Genomic DNA, 20,073 nt, shown 5'->3' with positions numbered 1-20,073 from the left:
GTGTGTGTGTGTGTGTGTGTGTGTGTGTGTGTGTGTGTGTGTGTGTGTGCTTATGTGCTGTATGTAAACACCTGAACTGATGCAAGTTAAGCAGTCCGTTTACTGATAAAGCCATTAGTCACATTGTGCTGAAACCTACAATATGTGATCTGGCAGAGTTCTGCAAGAGGCTGCTGTGCATACAGTATGTTATACATGCATGGCGATATGCGTTTATAATGTTTAGTTGTTTATGTTTAGAGAGGCTGACTGTAAACTAAAAAATGGATCAGGAACATACATGATAAGGGCAATGTAAGATCAGGAGGAGCAGCATCAGCAGCAATCTCAATAATCCCTATAATCTGTATTTTATATCACCAGTATGAGATGATAGCATGGTGAGCGATATTGGTATTAACCATATCAGATAAACACCCCTGAGAGTGTGAAATAGCTGCTAAGCTGTGCCGTCTCAAGCAGAACAGTCCTTATTTCTCATGGGTCCACTACAAATGACCCATTCTCTGTGCCATGCTGAGATATAATGTAGGAGGATTTGAATCACACACAAAGCAATTTCTACTTTGAAGATAATTTGTCATTAAAGCTTTTATATCAAGCTTTTATGGCGAGGTTTGCGTGTGAAAAGTGATTTTGATACACTCTACTGCTGGCTAGAGCTGCAAAGACTTATCAATTAGTTGTGAACTATTATATTAATCGCCAACTATTTTGATAATCGATTAATTGCTTCTAGTCATTTTAGAAATTCTCTAATTCCAATTTCTTAAATGTGAATATTGTCTAGTTTCCTTACTCATCTGTCATTAAACGGAATATCTTTGAGTTGTGGACTAAACAAGACATTTGAGGACGTCCTCTTGGACCTTTTCACCATTTCCTGACATTTATTAGACCAAATGTTAGTTCCAGCCCTACTGCTGGCTGATTCCCTGGCCTTGGAACTGTAATTTGATGACAAATTGTACTCTAAACCTGTCATAGGCAAATGCATAATCTGCATTACAATGTACTAACACATGCATTTTATTATCTTGATAAATCTATTTAGAGTGAGTGTAATGTAATTTCTCATCTACCACATTGTCCAGGTTTTTTTACATCAGTGTTTCCTGCTGATGCAGATAAATGATGCTGAGGTTAAATATGAATATTATGCACCATCAACATCTGTAGCCCCACACTATCTAGCTAATAAATTGGGACACCTCTGTATGTGTGTGTGTGTGTGTGTGTGTGTGTGTGTGTGTGTGTGTGTGTGTGTGTGTGTGTGTGTTGTACTGACTTGGCCAAAATTTAGCATATAGTATGCAGTATGCAAACAAAAGCAAAATCTGCAGTATGCCAAAAATACCCGGATGTCGTACTGATTCTGAGAAATTCTCCAGTATGCCTCGGACCAGTCTATCTCACCTACTGTATCCCATAATGCAAAGTGCCGCAACAATCACAACAACCGCGGATTGCCATTGTGGCAAACAAATGGAACCTTTTACATTGTTCATCTGCTATTTCATCACTCAATTCACTTCGGAGACTTTTTATGCGAGAAATCAACTATGCAGAGCTCATATATGGGCCAGTTTACGAAAATTGATGGCTTGATGCTTGATTGGTGCGACGGTGTCAGAGTTCAGAAGCTCCACAGTCTAACATGACAGCCAGCGGGTGCCTGCCGGGGTCGCTGGCTTGCCGGTCGGCCTGTCCCCCTTCACAGACCCCGCTGTGAGCTGGCTGGAGCTCTCTCAGGAGACTCGCGGACAAGAGTCGTTTATTTCCCCGATCATTTGTTTAAAGGTTCCCTGCCACACGTATTTCATTACTTTGTGGTAATGTCTGAAGTTCTACCATGGATTCTGTAACATTTTTTGTGGAAAAAATGCCTTGGTTACCTTGTTTCAAGCCATTCTAGCGTAGTATAGAAAGCCTACAGGAAGACTCAGCTTGATTTCTGCTAGTGTTGACGAACTGACCGAAGAGCCGGTTAATTAACCCGACTCTTGTCACTGAATGAGAATTGAACATACACACACAGAGAGAGAGAGAGAGAGAGAGAGAGAGAGAGAGAGAGAGAGAGAGAGAGAGAGAGAGAGAGCCACAACTTGACTATATTGACAAAGTGCTTTGACAACACCCTCACCATCCTCTGTACTGCTGAGGGCCCCTAAAAATATGTATTGAGCAGTGAACAAATAGATGGTATGCTGACATACTACATTAGTGATTTAATGTATTTAACCATTTAATTAAATGTAAAATTATGACAATAACTGGAACACATACATCATTTTGGCTTATTATTCCTTAAAATTATTGACTTTATCTGTTGCACTCCAACTAATGTTTTAGGTAGTTGTAACATATTGTAATAAACCTATTCTAATAAACAAGTTGATTCAAGCTACATAATCACATAATTATGTGAATAACAACATGCAGACACTTTATTACAGGTCAGAAGTACAGTATGTGATTTTCTTTAAGGCCAAATCAACTTAAACTATCGTTTGGTCAAAAAAACTGGCTTAACACTTATCTTTCCCAGAGATCACTTGATCTGGTAAATCAATCACACTTTTAGGGAAGGATAGAAGCACAGAGACAAAGTGAACCTAGGGAGAGCCTTTGAGCTAGTTTGTCTCCGATGCTTGGCTCTGATCCCACTGGTCAAAAAACTACCACTCTAATCTTTTCCCCAAGCAACGCCTAAGACTGCTCTCCCTCTCTCTCTTACTTTTTGTCCTTCAAGACTTGGCAACTTTCCCCAAGGACGCTCTGTATTATCCACAAACTCTTTGACCAACTAATTAAAGATGGCAGGAGGCAAAATGTGATTAGTGTGTGCTCTAAGCCTGACAAAAACTACAACTACAATGTCATCAGGGGAAAAAGAGGTGAAATTCACAATCGGATCAATATTTAAACAGACAGGATGTGTGTAAACTCTTACTATAATCGTGTGCTCCAGATCTCATCTTTCTAGACAAGATGTGCATTTAAGGATAGTGTACACACATGTACACTATGTGCACACACATGTGCACAAATGAAAAGAGAAGGTCTAACTGTCAATGTATTTTGTTTTTCAACCTGATACTGACAAAAAGCCAGCAGCAGCTAAAGGACTTCCAGCCACTGCTATTAACCTGTATAAAACTCTTGTTTTACGGTTGGTGGGGATTTATATTTCAGGTACCGAAATTCCAGATTCAGATAAGGTCGATTTAAATGATAGATCAATTACTTTAAAGGCTTATCAGACACTCAAACACCATACAGCGGTGTATAACACTATGAGGAAGGATTTTATACCTCTGGAAAATAATAATAATAGATATAGCACATAACCCCTTGCTAAACAGCAAATGTATATGGATTAAACAAACAAGATAACCTGTTAATTAATGATAATGTGCTGGTAGGCAGATTTTATGTAGACATAGCCAGGCTAACTGTTTCCCTTTATTTCCAGTCTTTGTGCTAAGCTAAGCCAACCGGCCTAGGTAGCATTATGTTCTTGCACTGCATTCAAATATGTGCACAGATATAAAGTAGACTGGACATCAGTTTTCTCTGCTATACAGTATCATACCAGGAAATCATAGAGTAATTGGCATACACAATGAAGCAAAGTGCAGTGACACAGCTAATAGAAACCCCTTGCATGAAGGTGACTGGTGTTTAACCTTGTAATAATGTTTGAATTGATTGTGACAGGCAGAACAAAACGCCTTGGCATCCAAAGTAAAGTCACACAGAGACTTGGCACCAAAGTCTGAGTACACATGTGTTGGCACCAAACAGCAGCCTGAGGTCCAACGTTCTCCACTGGTGGCTTTGACAGGGTCTCAGGTTGCATGGTGACAGAAGCTGCTCAGTGAAAACACAAGCATGCATGTGGAGAGCGTGGGAGGAAGGGATAGGGGGAGACAGCAATAGATAAGGGGGGTAGAAAACCTGGATATAGACAGAGAGACATGTCACAGGAAGAGATCATCACAACAACTTGATCACAGACATGTGGGAACAGAGGAAGTGGGAGTGATGGAAGAGTTGGTGCGAGGGGCAGAAGAAGAAAAAGTAGACTGTCAAAGTGTTACTCGTGAAGTTTGCTGCTGCTCAACATCCAGCATCCATCTATTCCCTGACCTCATGCAGGTCATTATGTCAGCACGGCTTTATATAGACTGCATGGAAAGCCATCATTACTGACTATTTACACGCATAAAAGTACGTTTTACAACCCCGATTAGGCATTGGGTTGACAGCTAGAAAAGTAAGCAGCCAATTCTTTTCCACATAAACAGCGCTGCTGAAAGAAAGAGCCACATGCAGTTCAATTTATCTGATATTCTTGACAGATCCAATTAAAGTGCAAAGGAAACCTGGGATCTCTCTGTGTTTGGTCTGAGTTCCTCATCATTGAATTGACTGGGTGATATTATACATTCTCTGTGGCATCACCTATTGAGAGAGATCTTGGCATTGTCAGCTGTGTTATTTAAATAGAGTGCATCTTCTTTCCCATAAAAAAAAGAAAAAAATATTTGAGGATGGGGATTTTGTTTTTTTTTCTGTCAAAAACATAATGATGATTTTTAGATGTGGCCATGTGTTTCATAAGGGGCTTTTTCCTCTTTTCTTTCCGGCCACAGAAGAATGAAAGGAAATGTTCTCACTAGGAAACGCATGGTCTTGTGTAAAGAGCTAGTTAGACTATGAACACATCCAGTTTAAAAAGAAAAGCTGAACAATTTATTTTAATAAAAACAGCATTCTTGGAAAAGGATTGAAGTCACTCACAATGACAATATATCATACATGCTTTAGCGTAAACTACATCCAGCAATGCTAGCACAGGTGACACAGTAAGAATATTAGAATGTTTCTGTTCATGTATTTATTTTCTCAAGAGCTGAGTTTGCATTTCAATGTTACTGTATTCTCTATAGAATAGATGCTTTTTTGGTACTAACTAAAATGCATCCATAGCACAGAGAACTGAAAACTGACTTAAAGCAAGCATCAAGTGTCTGATCAGACTTATAATCTTGCTTTTCTACTGATCAGATAGTTTCTGGTTTTGATCAAAGTTTTGGCCGTTATTGAATTGTTTGTTTTTAGACAACATTTGAGTACTTTGGCTTCTTTTATTAAAGCAAATCAATATTACTTTTGAAAGAAGAAGTAACACATTCTTCCTCTTACAAATTAAAAGTTAAACTAATGAGCAATAAAACACACTGTTTCTTAATTCAATACATTCAGAGGTTTTACTACAGCCTTAGGCTGGTATGACAAGTAGCTTATGGTGGCTATACTTGTGAAACTAAATAATTTTATAGTATTTACCTTTATCCCATAATTGTCAATTGTAGCCATAGTGGTAAAAAAATCAGTACTGGTATTGAACTATTTCAAACAATACTGGGCCTAAGAATGAGCAATTATGATATTAAATGTAGAAAACTTTAGTAAGTGGGCCAAGATGTACATCTTTGATACTTTTTTCTTTCTCTCTCACACACGCACTCACGCATGAGCACCTTGGTCCCCCAGACAGTGCTATTGAAGTCTTTAATCAAGACTAATGTGGAATGTCCCATAAGGCCACCATTAATCATTTGAAGCTGGCCAACTGTGCCATTGATCAATGTTATACATCAAAGCAGCTGCTGCTGGCACAAGTCTGCATGTCTGTCCAGCTCTGGTTGCACTGTACAACACGCCATGCCTTAAATATTGTACATGACATGGCCATTTCTATTGACCTTACATTATATTACATTATAAAACTACAAAAACATGACAAGAGTAACGGGAAAACTTTTCAAAAATGTTCTTCTTTTTAAACATGTTAAGCTACCAATTTGAAATTAACTAGCATGTGGGACAAAATCACTGTGTACTGCTTAAGAACAGAGCTGACAAAAACCACCAAAGACTGCAAAATAACATTAAATCTGAACAAACAGGAACATTTTGTAACTGAGGTTTGCAGGGATCTTCTTCTTGATAATTGTGATACACTTTTGGTGATAACTTGTAAAACTGACACACAAAATTTTAGGGGTTGTGTGAAATACAGGAGCAGTCCACTCACTGTCTATACTATATTTTACAGTGACCAGCAAGGACACAAAAGAAGTCGTCGCTACCAACAAGAAGAATCAAATCAAATCCAAGCTTATGTGTTTATTTAGAAGCTGTAGGCTACTAAAACAAAGAGACTCTGGCTCTCTTAAACACACGTCTTGCTGTATGCTACCTAGGAAAACACTCCCCTCACACACGCAGTAGACCCCCACTGATTTCTCTCCTCAGTAGATCTGTACTGGTCTTGCTGTTGCCAAGTTTTTCTGGGACAGGGCCAAGCGGTTAACAAACAGCAGTTTATTAATTGGATCTGGTAGCGTGTTTATATTGGTGAGGACTGAGATCATTTCACACTGGCCTTGGAGCAGGTGTGCTCTGTAGCGGTGCCAAATGAGCAAACTGCACAGGCTCAGCAGATTCAAGCAAAAAAGGATGAAAAAACTTGCCATAACTCAGCACAAAGAGGCATCACTAACTAAAATCTTGAGGTCTTTGCATTCAGAGCTTCCACAACGTAATGGTTGTTTGTTCCTTTTCCTTGATTCTGCAATTATTTTTTACTTCTAAACCATCAATGTTTTCACCACAGTTCTCCTTAAGTAGCATTAAAGTTAACTTACTTCCATACTGTATTGCTTTTATGTTCCTCACCTGATTCATCAAAGAAATACCATGTTTCCACTGAGTTAAGTACTCAAATATTAGATGCTATTTTGGACCATTACATTAAATTGAAGATGTGTTGGACATAATTCCTGTTAATGTCCTTTCAGAAATATCATGATCAGGACTAGAACTGAAAATAAGGTTTTGAGGGTCTGAACAGTGCTTCGCTATTCAAATGCCTTTGTGACAATGAGTAGTTACTGTCTAAGAGGTTTAAGGTTTAATTAAAATATTCCACATATATGATGAGATTTTGTTGTGGCTGTAGATACATCTCACACTAATGATGAAGTTCAGTATCCAATCAAGACATTCTTTAATGGATCAACATAGCAGTGTTTCCCCTATAATTGATAATTGTATTCCAAAAATAACCATTGGGTTTCCCGTATTTTCATTCTGCAGCAGTGGACCGCCATGAACTGCAGCGACACACTGCTGTAAATCCATGAACAAGGCAACTGTCTGTTCACGTCTGTAAAAGCAGAACAGTAGAGAGTGTTATCTGCTTAGAGTCAGTTAAACTGTGATTCAAACACTACAAGGAACCATTTTTATTAATGGTGAGCAATTGTCAAAAGTCTAGCATATCTCAGCAACACCAGATTGGTTCAACTACTGTAACAATACTTGGACTGTGCAATGTGCATATGTTGAATGTATGAAAAATGCATATCCGAGCAGGACTGAGTGTTGCCAGCTTGGAAAACATTACTGTAAATTATTCAGAAAAATTCCAAAGCGTAGCTAGCTCGTTTGCATTTTCCTTTTATGCACCCTCATCTTTCCTTCTGCCCCCAGACTGAATGGTCACAGTCTCGACAAAACTGAACCACATAGAGGTCAGAGAACACCTGCTCTGAGTTGGCTAAACTGGTGACGCGATATCAGAGGACACATCTGGCCTGACAGACAGACAGGCCGGATGGGAATGGCAGCATGCTCCGGGGCCTCAGGATGGTGACGGATGACTCACAGCTGATGCTGAGGTCACTAGAGGTCAAATGGAGAGCGGGGAACGGAAGGTTCAGTCGGGACAGAGTTTTTCAAGAGAGAATGGCATTTCTGGAAAAGGGCAATATATTTATAGGATTATTTTATGTTTGTTTGGCAAAAAATTGGAAATGTGCTAGAGAGGCATGGCAGGGTACCTCAAGCTTTTGGTGAGGGGAAATACAGTTAGGCGGTGGGAGGGGTGTTTATAAAGTTATTATCCGCTAAAATAATAGACAGCTTATTGAAATAGCCTTTTTAAATCTTTCTAATAGTGGTTTCAGAGTTGCAATATTTCAGAGTTGTTGGCTGTTATATGTTGGATAAAAAAGAGAAACAGAAATCAGTAATTTCACTTCTAGAAGTCAACAACGTTCATTTTCATTTCCCAACTCCCACTAAGGTTCTGCAGTTTGAAAAGGGGAAGCAGCCAGAAAATCTCAGCAGTCCGATTTGTGTTGGCTCTTGTGTTATTAATGATAGAGGTCTGACCAGTAATGAACCAAGTCCATTATTCCAGTGTCAATATCTGTATTCCAAAGCAGCAGGGGAAAATATTTTCCACCCTCTCTGAATAAGAAACTTTGGCAGGAACAAGACCAAAGACAGTGATGCCATCATTCTTGTACGATTTTAAATGGCCCCGGATATGTAACCTGGCACTATTTATTCTGGCTTTAAAGCAATCTTTCCTCTTTATATGAAACAGTTTGTTTGTGAAAATGTTTGTGTATCTACATATTTATGAAGTCCAAATGATTCCCACCCCTTGTTTCACAGTTCACTGTGTTATTTTCTGCAGTCTGGAAGGGAGTGGAGTGATGAGAGGAAAGGGAAAGCAAAGCAGAGGAGAACAAGCAAGTCCTTAGAGCTCTCCTCTTCCTTATTCTTTATCAGCTTTCATCTCTGGGCCCTTCAGAGACACTGAACCATAAAAGAGTCCAATCACTAGGGGACATATTTCTCCCTCCTTAAATACAATATATTGTAGTCCAGACCCATACAACTTATCCTCCTCTTGCATATATACTGTAACTCCAGCCAGCCATAGCGGTGAGCGTGGGTTTATCTATTGGCTCTGTGTTTGATTAACATAAGAAATATCTAGTGTCCACTGTCCTGGTGCTAGTATGGAAAGAGAACTTGAATAAATCAGAGGAAAACTCACTCATTTTTTTCCAGCAACAGGATCAACTGTTCACCTTCTGCACGTACCAGCAGCTGGAGTGACGGAGGATAACTCTGAAAGACAAAAAGATGACGGCAGTGTTAAGGTGGCGCCCGGATCTCACCCATCCTGCCTGTGGATCAGCATTTGTGTGAAGCTTCACCTTTTAGTTTGACACACAGGCTGTATACAAGGCAGGATGTGGAAAGGCACATAGTGCTAGAGGAACAGGAAGAAAGCTTCCACATCCTACACTTCCCAAGTCTGTGCATGACCCAAAAGTAGGTACATTGGTCTAGTTTTAATTTAACCAAGCTTCAAACTTCAGTTTTCTATTCATACTAAGTAAGTAAATTATAATTGTTACGTTGTTCATGAAATTAAGTCCCATTTTCACTGCTATACTGTATATTGTTGACATTTCTGAAAGAGCCAATCAATGTATTTAATGATCACCTTTCTATGTAGTAGTTTTCACTGTTAGTCCACCATTCAAACTGCCTACTAAACCACCTATACACAAGTGATTCACAGGAAGCAATGCAAATATGCATGTTCATTTTAACTAATTGAAAGCAGCCTCCCTGTTTATGGTTTACTCTCTTTACACCGCAGCATCAGTGCTTTACTTTAAAAGTATTCAACTGCCAAAACATAGGGTGGCTTTTATTGTAGAGAAGCTACAGGAAACATAATTTATTTGTCATTACAGTTAGCCCTAACCGCGATCGTTCATCAAAGATGCTTCTACTGTCATTTTTGGTATGTTTTGATAGCAGATCATATTTAATTTTTGCAAGAGAAGGAGCAGCTACAGTGAGCTGTTACATGAAGAGACAGTCTGCACACCTTCAAATCCTCAGCAAGGTGACCATATATATGGTGCCCTGTTGTTGTGTGGAAAACTACTTATGCTGCGTGCAGCATGAAATCAGATTAAGGTTGTTAATGAAATGATGGAAAAAAAGCTGATGAAATTGCATTTTCTATTGTAAATTGTTGGTACCGAAGAGGACATTATCTGCAAAAATGCTTAATACTGGATATGGACAGCACTTCTTACCTAACCTAGAACATGAGTCCAGTATTCATCAGGCATCTCAATATTGTTGTGAAGTTTCTTTGGCAAAAAAACAGTATTTCAGTACAGTAGCATCTGTAATGACCATACTATGTGAATATTTCAATGCTACTGCTACTGCAAAAACCCATGACAAGAAGGTGATGTAGGAGATTTCACTCACAATGTTATATGTCAGTTTGAGATTTAATCCTAAATCAAACAACAAAACAGCTCTAAGATGATTTAATGCTTTACAGAAAACAGTTAGTTATGAGTGAAGAAGTGCCCTTCTAGCAGGACAGCGGCAAAGTGTATTCATGCCTGAGGCTCCAGACCATACTTACAGCATGAAAGAAAGACATGAAAATTTTAAAAAAGGATTCATGTATCCTAGCTAGCAGGGAGACAAAAAATGCCAGACATGTGCATAGTGAGGAAGAGACATAGATTTTTGTATCATTGTTTGATATTTCGGATGTACTCTGTCCTCTTTCACAGTGACATTTCTCAGGTCTGCTGACCGATGCCTGCAGGCTAATTCTTAGCCAGTTGTTCTGCAGCTCTGTCTGAAAGTCAGTGTGTCTATGTTTGTGTGTTAGTGTGGCTGCAAGTATGTGTGTTTGTGTGTGTGTGTGTGTGTGTGTGTGTGTGTGTGTGTGTGTGTGAGTCACTGTAAGTAATGACTCTGCAATACTTTACGACTACTTCATAACCTTCTATTGGCACAAGGAGCGGCTATATCAATCTGTTATCCGGGGAGGTTTAAGTCTTAGTGCAATCTCAGCTAAGACAATCACCAGCTGCCCTAGAAGTCAGTTTAATTTGGAAAGGGTCAGCTTGTAGATAGCCTAAAACCACTGCATATCCTCAATAAAAATGTTTTACGTCAGCAGTAGCTGGTGGTTAACATATCTGATGTAGTTGAAAATGTGATGAATAATTAATTCCATAAAGCTAAAAGTACCATTTTCCTTTATGCCAATGTGACGTGTATTACAATTCATGTAATTAACTTCACTGCCCCTCTTTACTGACTGACTCTGAGAGAGGAGCATGAGGCTGAAAAAAAACATCCTCTCTCAGATGGTGACTACCCCGCACCATGAAAAAATGTTTGATTGCTCAGGGAGTTCTCAACACCTACGTATTTCCCTCCTCTGTAAAAGTTTCCTTAAGTTGTGGTGGGGGATGCTGAATTTCAATCATTTGCTTTTTTCCAGCTGTACTACCGTAGGTGGAACAGACTGATTTTCCCTGCCTGAGAACACAACACAAGATTTGACTGTACATACAGAATGTATGTATGTATGCATCTTTTAATCTAGCATATACGTATCTTATGGTGCAGGAAAGAAATGACAACATCTACAAGGTGTTACAAGGCTGCTTCAAGCTGTCAAACCTTACTCACAGCTTCAGGTTTGTGCACTGCTGACTAGTAAAACTGTTGAAAGGAATAATTTTACAGTATGTATTGCCTACGGGGTAAACTCATATTCAACAAACAAAGGAGAGGGAGCTAGCGAGGAGAGAGACCACAACAGGGAACCGACAGAGGATGAACAGAGCTAAGGAAGGGACTTTCTACTAAAGAAAATCAAGCAAGTGGGGAAAGAGGCAACAGGGGAAGAAGTCATATACTGTGGTTATGTCAAACAAAAAGCCAGACATCTGTACTTGGCTGAGCCCTTGAAATCACACTGGCATCAGCTAGGCTGGTGTCTGAGCAAGCTAATTAGCATTAAGCTAGTGCTGCTTGGTGGCCTTGTGAGTATTTACCCCGGCCGTGAGCTGGGAGAAAGGTCTGCGCTCCTTGCCCTTCAGCAGCAGAGGTACTGTGATCTCATAGCGTTCTGGTTCGGTTGCATCCCCTCGCTGTTTAGCCTTGTCTGGACTACTTCCTGTAGAAAGAACATCAGAACAGATATTAAACATCAAACTACAAACAGATAACACTATAACAGATGCTTATATGGTAGATTTTGTTAAATTGGCATGCAGACAAAGGGGTCAGCGATAGAGGTTAAAACTGCTCTGTAATATCCTCAACAGCCTAATTCAAGCTCAGGAAAAAAAAGCACTGCAACGGCAGGGAAGCCTCAGCCACATAGCACAGCTTTACTAAGGGCTGCGCTGCTGAGAAAGAGTAAAAGCTCACTCTTGTTCCTGTGAGGAAATGTGCTGTCCCCCAAAGGGCCTCTGCAATCAGACCAGTGCCACAGACAGAGCATCAATAAAAGATGCTCTCACACAGTTTATGAGGAACTCAGCCTTTACGATATCTCCAGATAGGAATGGAGTTTTAAAAAAAAATACTGGCAAGATGAAATTGTCCTTTCCACTTCTTATTTATCTTTTCCTCTTTCACTTGATATAAGAACAGAAACTAGCACTGCACGAGCACTGCTTTTCTTATTTTCCTCCTGTTTTTCACTTTCTCTAACATATAATTTTACTCCTTTTTTAAACTCCTACTGAAGTGAAATTAACAAAGTTAGAAGCCAATTATGCTACTTAGCGATTAAAAGACTGCTCATTTGGGAGGCAAACAAAATGGGATGTATAGCATAGGATGAAATATAATAAACCGGATCAGTGGCTTCAAGCAGAATGTGGAAATCAGTCACAATTCCCTCTGCTCTCTCAGTGTGTCTCTCAAGCTCTCCTCCCTCTTCTCCCACAGACAACAGAGGCTGTCCCTACGGCCTTACTGAGCATGTCTGAATTGTAGCAGGCCCAGCAGGCTTCCTGTGAAGCCCAATAAATGTTACAAACCCAGAGAGGAGCTGTAGAGATGAAGTAGAGAGGGAGTGTTAAAGGGGAGTGGAGAGGTTGTTTGAGGTTTTACACTCCTGCTATCACCAAAGGAAGACTGAGAGAGCGTGCTGTGTCTCTATTTACTGTATGTCTTAGGTCTAGGCCTATTCCTTAATCCCTTGAGATAACGCACATAAAGCATTGGTTTGTCTGTATTGCATGTGTAGAGTCACGCAGAGTACAACAAGAGTTCAGTAGCACACTGAGCAGCGATACTACAGTCTTACATATTTTGTTTATTCTTCCTCCCTCTCTCCTAACGGCTGGAGATGTCTTTTTTAATAAGCACTATGTCTCTTAAAAGTCTGATGTTTCTTTTCTTTGAAGACACAATTCAGAGACTCCTGTGCCACCACAACTGCATTTCTTACAACTTCAAACAGTCTGTGACAGCAGTTGCCCTGTGCTCTCAGTGTGGCCCAGACTCTCCATTTATCCATAGTGCGTAATAAGCTAACAAGGGAATAAAAGGGACCCCCTATATTTAATGGGGTATTTAAACATGTGCCGATTGTAGTTTGTTGGTTTTAGTGGTGCATGAAAACCACGTTAGACAGATGGAGCAGCATGACTGAGACCACAGGCTGTGGCTAGAGTGCCAATAAAAAGGAGCTATAAAGGGAAAGTCAAGCAGACGTCTTGTTAATAAAAGACTTCACACTTCCACTGATGTCCCTCGCAATTCATTTCGACCTCTCAAATACTGAATGAGTTTGTGTTAATATATATATATATATATATATATATATATATATATATATATATATATATATATATATATATATATATATATATATATATATATATATATATATATGTATATACATATACATATATATATATATACATATATATATATATACATATACATATATATATACACATATACATATATATACATATACATATATATACATATATATGTATATATAAATATACACATATATATATACATATATACATATATATATATATACATATACATATATACAGTGGGGGAAATAAGTATTTGACCCCTTGCTGATTTTGCAGGTTTGCCCACTTACAAAGAATGCAAAAATCTACAATTTTAATCATATGTACATTCTAACAGTGAAAGACAGAATCCCAAAGAAAATTCCAGAAAATCACATCATATGAATTTATTAAAATTGATAACCATCTGATGAGGAAAAACAAGTATTTGACCCCCTGGACAAACAGCATGTTAATATTTTGTAGAAAAGCCATTATTGGCCAGCACAGATGTCAAACGGTTTTTATAGTTGGTGACAAGGTTTGTGCACATTTCGGCAGGGATGTTGGCCTCCAAATCATTCAGGTTCCGAGGTTGTCGCCTGGCAACTCAAATTTTAAGCTCCCTCCAAAGATTTTCAATCGGATTCAGGTCTGGAGACTGGCTAGGCCACTCCAGAACCTTGATGTGCTTCTTCTTCAGCCACTCTTTTGTTGCTTTGGCGGTGTGCTTAGGGTCGTTGTCGTGCTGAAACACCCATCCTCGACCCATCTTCAGCTCTCTCACTGAGGGAAGGAGATGTCGGTCCAGAATTCCACGATACATGGCCCCGTCCATCCTCCCCTCAATACGATGGAGTTGTCCCGTCCCCTTGGCTGAAAAGCACCCCCAAAGCATGATGTTGCCACCACCATGCTTGACAGTGGGGATGGTGTTCTTTGGGTTGTACTCGGTGTTCTTTGCCCTCCAAACACGACAAGTTGAGTTGAGGCCAAAAAGTTCTATTTTGGTCTCATCTGACCACATCACCTTCTTCCAGGCCTCTTCTGAGTCGTCCAGGTGGTGAATGGCGAACTTCATGCGGGCCTGTACATGTTTCTTCTTGAGCAGGGGGACCTTGCGTGCGCTGCAGGATTTCAATCCATGACGGCGTAGTGTGTTACCAACCGTTTCTTTTGTAACTGTGGTCCCAGCTGCCTTCAGTTGATTCATCAGTTCCCCCCTTGTGGTTTTGGGATGATTCCTCACCGTTCGCATGATCAAGGACACCCCACGAGGCAAGATCTTGTGTGGAGGCCCAGACCGAGGGAGGTTGGCGGTGGTGTGGTGCTTCTTCCATTTCCTGATAACTGCACCGACAGTTGATCTTTTCTCTCCAAGTTGCTTTCCGATTCTCTTGTAGCCCATCCCAGCCTTGTGCAGATCAACAATCTTGTCCCTGATGTCCGTAGAAAGCTCTTTGGTCTTGCCCATGGTGGTGATGTTGGATGCTGGTGTCTTTTATACAGGTAACGAGGTGAGGCAGGTGTATTTGATGTAGATAATTGGTTCGGATCGGGGCTGTGTCTTAAAGAAAGACTAACTGGCTTATAGGAGCCAGAATACTTGCTGTTTGTCTAGGGGGTCAAATACTTGTTTTTCCTCATCAGATGGTTATCAATTTTAATAAATTCATATGATGTGATTTTCTGGAATTTTCTTTGGGATTCTGTCTTTCACTGTTAGAATGTACATATGATTACAATTGTAGATTTTTGCATTCTTTGTAAGTGGGCAAACCTGCAAAATCAGCAAGGGGTCAAATACTTATTTCCCCCACTGTATACATATATATATATATATATATATATATACATATACATATATATATATATATATATACCAATGCAGAAAGGACACTAAAGCAGAGGTATGCTAAAAAATAATTGGTTTGTAGAACATCAGATCACATCAGAGGGCAAAGTGTTTATAGTTGTTCTGAATATCATATTTTCGTGCGAAAAGACTGCCGCCATAGAAGGCGAGACTCAATGAATTGCACACTTTTGGACAATCTTTCCTCAAAGGCATTCATGGTGTTGCACTTGTTTGTTCCTGTAAAAAGCAGTGGAAATAGTTATGTGAAAATACAAAGGTGAGCTTGAAAGAAAAGTTGAAATTCGGCATACTTTCTCACCTTTGCATACTCGCAGCGTGATTGTTGGTTTCCGAACATTAAAAAAAACATTGTAGCCCACACACACTGACCCCTTGAATGTGTGAATTAATGTGCATGTATACAGTGTGTGCAAAAGAGCGGCATAACGTATATGACATTGTCAAGGTTGTTGGGTGTAGGCCTCAGTACAAGCTGGACGATGGAAGTTTCCGTCATTGCTCCCCAAAAAGAAGCCTTCCCTTCAAACAGCAAAGAAATATTACATTTATGATCATTCTCATGGGCTTTATCCTCTTTGGGAACCTTTGAAATTCAAACTAAAACTGGGTTAATCCCATATGTTTTCTGGAGAGTATCCTGATTGCTAAGCCAACCACAGTTGTATCTCCATATTGGACACAAGGGAAAATCAGCTGCGGGTCATAAATCTAAAAAATACAACTCTGTTTGGCAGCCAAAAACATATTTCCCCCAATCTCTTTTTAAATAGCCTCAAAAAACCAGATCTCTTTTAAAGCTAACTCGATTTTGATAATCTAACAAGGGTGATTCTTTTCTGCTGTTTTAGGATTCCACTTCGAGCATTAACTGTATTACTAACTATCCGGTAGGTAATGCAAATTCAAACAGGAGCTGATGTCCACTTTACTTAGCAGGGAAGTGACACAGCCAACAATATAAACAAATGTCATAGAGAATACAGGATTAAAGCATTTGGTCAAAGTGCTTGAGCCCACTACAATGTGCCTTCATATGTGTATAACCTGTTCTCATTCCCAGCTCGTCACATAGACGCTTGGCGTCACGGTCTGGCGCATTTTAATCAGTCCGTTGTGTCTGCCTTGTATCAATGAGCGCAAGCTGCAGATCAGAAATTATCAACAGGTCAGTATTATGATGGAGCATTACTGATTATTAATTTTTTCTTATTGACAATATAAGTAAAAAAGAATTATAGCCAATGAGCCACGTTTAAAAAAAATTTTTTACGTAAATGTAAGTACATGTAAATGCAATATATATATAAAATTCAAGTTGTGTATTACTAAACTAAACTAGATAATGTAAGTAAATTCATCTGTTTATTTTTAATGATGTTGTCGATGCATCAAGATAATCGTTTTGTCATCGCGTTGTAGCCCTCTGAATTGGAATATACAGTATATATAATCACTTATACTTGTATTAATTTATTCTACTTTTCTCAACTATTGGGGGGGCTGTTAAAGCAAGGAAATTGTATATGCATAAATAATATGTGAAAATGTACATATGCAGCATTATATCTGCATTACCTTTAGTCTATAGTAGAAAAAGAATACCCTACTTTTCATTTACACCCAATACTGTCTCTGCTCACTCAGCAATGTTATCATGGAGTCCCTCTCTTGAGATGAACAAAAAGAATAAACAATGTGAGGAAGGTCAAACCAGGCAGATGAAGGACATGTGGTAATCTATAGGCAAGGTGCTCAGGGAGTACAAGAGAGAGAGCGAACATCACAGTGGGACCTTAGCCACCTCCTGCAATCTGATTAGCCTAAAATAACGTTTGCATACAAACTATGTACAACATACTGTGTGTTCATGCAAAAGAAAAAAACCTTTTTTTTTAGGTTTATAGATTTTTTTAGCATAGGAGCATAGCATCCGACTGCAGTGAATGTAGCATGAGATGACGCCAGAGCGGCAAGAGACTGATTTGTTTGGAAAACTGAGTGGCGTGAAGCGAGGGAGCCAGGAGTCGCGAGGAAAGGAGACACAGGAGGAAAGATGTAAAAACGAATTAATTTAAGAAATTAAATTATAATGAAAGCACAAGGCTAGCATAGCTGCGATGCTGATTTTGAGATGATAAAAATAGCTAATATTGATTCAACGTCTGTCAAGGTACATTGTTACAAGTTACTTTGAATCTTACAGAAATGAAGAGGAAAGGTAGCATATGTAGTTTTTTCTCACCAAAGAGAAAGGCGAGAGAAATAGAAAATGAACAACTGAGAAAGGTAGATGGAGAAGATGAGGTGGAAGGAGAGAGAAAAGCGGTGGAAGGAGAGAGAGAAGACGAAGACGAGGTGGAGAGAAAAGGGCAACAGAAACGTGACAGAGATAGAATACAAGGCCAAGGCGTCCAGAGGCAGGAGGAGGTGGGAGAACACCACAGCGGTGAAGATATGGAGGGAGAGCATCACCAAGATGAGGAGAGAGAAAGCAAGAGACAAGATAACGTGCAGGGCTCAGACAGTGAAAGGGAAAGGAGTGCCTGGGCCATCACCAACGATCTCCAGTCGAGCTGGTCCACGTGGTATGGAAATTGTTGCTGCATAGTATACTAAGTTACATATGAATAAGAACAACAAATGAAACAAATGAACCTAAAAATACTCTCCCAGGCTAAGATGTTAGTGTGTGTTAACACAGTCTGATGGTTATAACTAATCAATGACAGTTCCTAATTGATTATGTTTTTACTAGTGGTAATATTATATAATTAGTTTAGATGTAATTCAGTATGAATCTTTCCTCCCCTCCATCTTCTAGATGTAACCAACTAATGTGCGAGAGTTTCCCCAAGTCCCTCCAGGGAGGAGCCAGGAGATGCTTCCGCAGCGACTGGTACAAATCTCATCCCTGGTTAGAATACTCGCAGTCAAAAGATGCAGCTTACTGTTTTGCTTGTACGCATTTTTCCCTCCCCGATGCTCCAATCTCTGGTTTCAGGGTTATCATCACTGGAAAAAGGCTACAATGAAAGACAGTGGTTTCTGTTCTCATGCCAGATCTGAAGGCCATGTAAATGCAATGTTTGCATGGACAGAGAACAAGAAAATTATGGATAAAAATACCTCAATGTTTGGACTAATGGATGAGCAAAAAAAGAAGCAGGTGGTTGAAAATCAATACTACATTAAAACATTAGCTGAAATTTTAGTTCTAACAGCCACATAAAACATACCAAAGCGAGGTCACAGGGAGTTTCTCGACTTAGAAAAAAAGGTGTTTTTCTGTCTATGTTAGACCTGCTGGGTAACCATAACCCCATCATTAAAAAAAGACTTGAACAACAAGCTAAAGAGATATTTTTACAACGGCTGGTTCATGAAAGCTTTCTGGAGTTTGAGGTGGCAAAACACATGGATGCTGCCGCCTTAAGTGACAAGATTATATTCTTCCTCGAGAAGCATGGGCTGGAGTACAAGAAAAACCTTGTAGGCCAGGTCTACGATGATGCAGAAGTGATGCGCGGGGCACATGCAGGTGTTCAAGCAAAAATAAAAAGTGGCCAAACATGCCTTCTATGTTCACTGTAGTGCACACTGCTTGAACTTAGTTATAATAGATGCTGTAAAAAGTGTGGCAGATGCAGGAAACTTCTTCTCATTATTGGAATGACTGTATGTATTCATGTCTGGGTCTTATGTACATAACAAATGGCTGGAAGTGCAGTGGGAACTCCAACAGCTAAGTGATACATGTTGGGCCTGTAGGCACATAGCATGTTGCAATGTTATGGACAGGTTGCCTGCAATAGTACAGGTGCTTGAAGAAATCTGAGAACCATCCACAAAGAGCTGTAGAAGCAAGAGGGATATTGGCTCAAATTGATCTGAATTTTGCTGGATCTCTTTTTCTGTTCAGAAAGGTCCTGAGTGACTCCAATTTTTTATCAGACATGTTCCAGTCTAAAACAGTGGACTATGGTAAGGCTGTTGAACTTATTGAAGCACTTAAAGAGACACTGGTCCAGTACCGTAGTCAAGACTCTTTTGAGGAAATGTTTTTGTACTTTTTCAGACTATGAGCAAAATGTATTTTTATTTATAGGACTTCTTTTCAGGTTTGTGGAGATTTTGATGTAACATACCCTTTGTAACTCTGTGAGCCTTTTTGTTGATTTGTTGATACAGCAGCTCATATTTACATGCATGAAATGTCCCTTTCATGTCGCCCTAACTGCTGTGAATATTATATATACTGTACTGTATTTCTCATCACTTTTTCAGTAAAGACCTCATCTGTCAAAAAATTGTTAGGGACAAATGGGGAGAATGTGTGTTCTGAGTAAACAATAAAAGCGATGGCCAGTACCTTGTTTGAGTGCCGTGACCCATTTATTTCCACAGTGCATTTATGCTCACTTTAGTACAACTCAGTCCATAGATCTTCATAGGTAAGTTTTTCTTTGTATAGTTTCTTCTTGTACAAAAGCTGCTTGCAACACTGCCTCTCTGACACAGTCAAAAACTGTTTGCTTCCCCTCTCACACATCTGCCACTCATCACCTGTGTCTTACCTTAATGCCTTTCCTGTGATAATGCCCCTTACTTCTATCATACTTCTATCTCCTATTAAGTGAGATCACATTGTATGGT

General features: G+C 39.5%; 1 protein-coding gene across 2 annotated transcripts in view; it reads right to left on the bottom strand.

The window, feature by feature from the left end:
- adam12b (ADAM metallopeptidase domain 12b) overlaps positions 1-20,073 on the bottom strand; it is a 104,003-nt gene that overhangs the window by 70,129 nt on the left and 13,801 nt on the right. For both annotated transcript variants that reach the window (XM_028603889.1, XM_028603888.1), the window contains 2 exons: positions 11,769-11,890; positions 8,927-9,000 (listed from right to left, as the gene is read on the bottom strand). In XM_028603889.1, the coding sequence (XP_028459690.1) occupies positions 8,927-9,000; positions 11,769-11,890 (196 nt within the window). The remainder of the gene's footprint in view (positions 1-8,926; positions 9,001-11,768; positions 11,891-20,073) is intronic.

This window comes from Perca flavescens, chromosome 17 (genome assembly GCF_004354835.1).
Source record: "Perca flavescens isolate YP-PL-M2 chromosome 17, PFLA_1.0, whole genome shotgun sequence".
NCBI lineage: Eukaryota > Metazoa > Chordata > Actinopteri > Perciformes > Percidae > Perca > Perca flavescens.
Note: the sequence above shows the minus strand (reverse complement) of the source record. Positions and strands in the feature narration are given on the sequence as shown.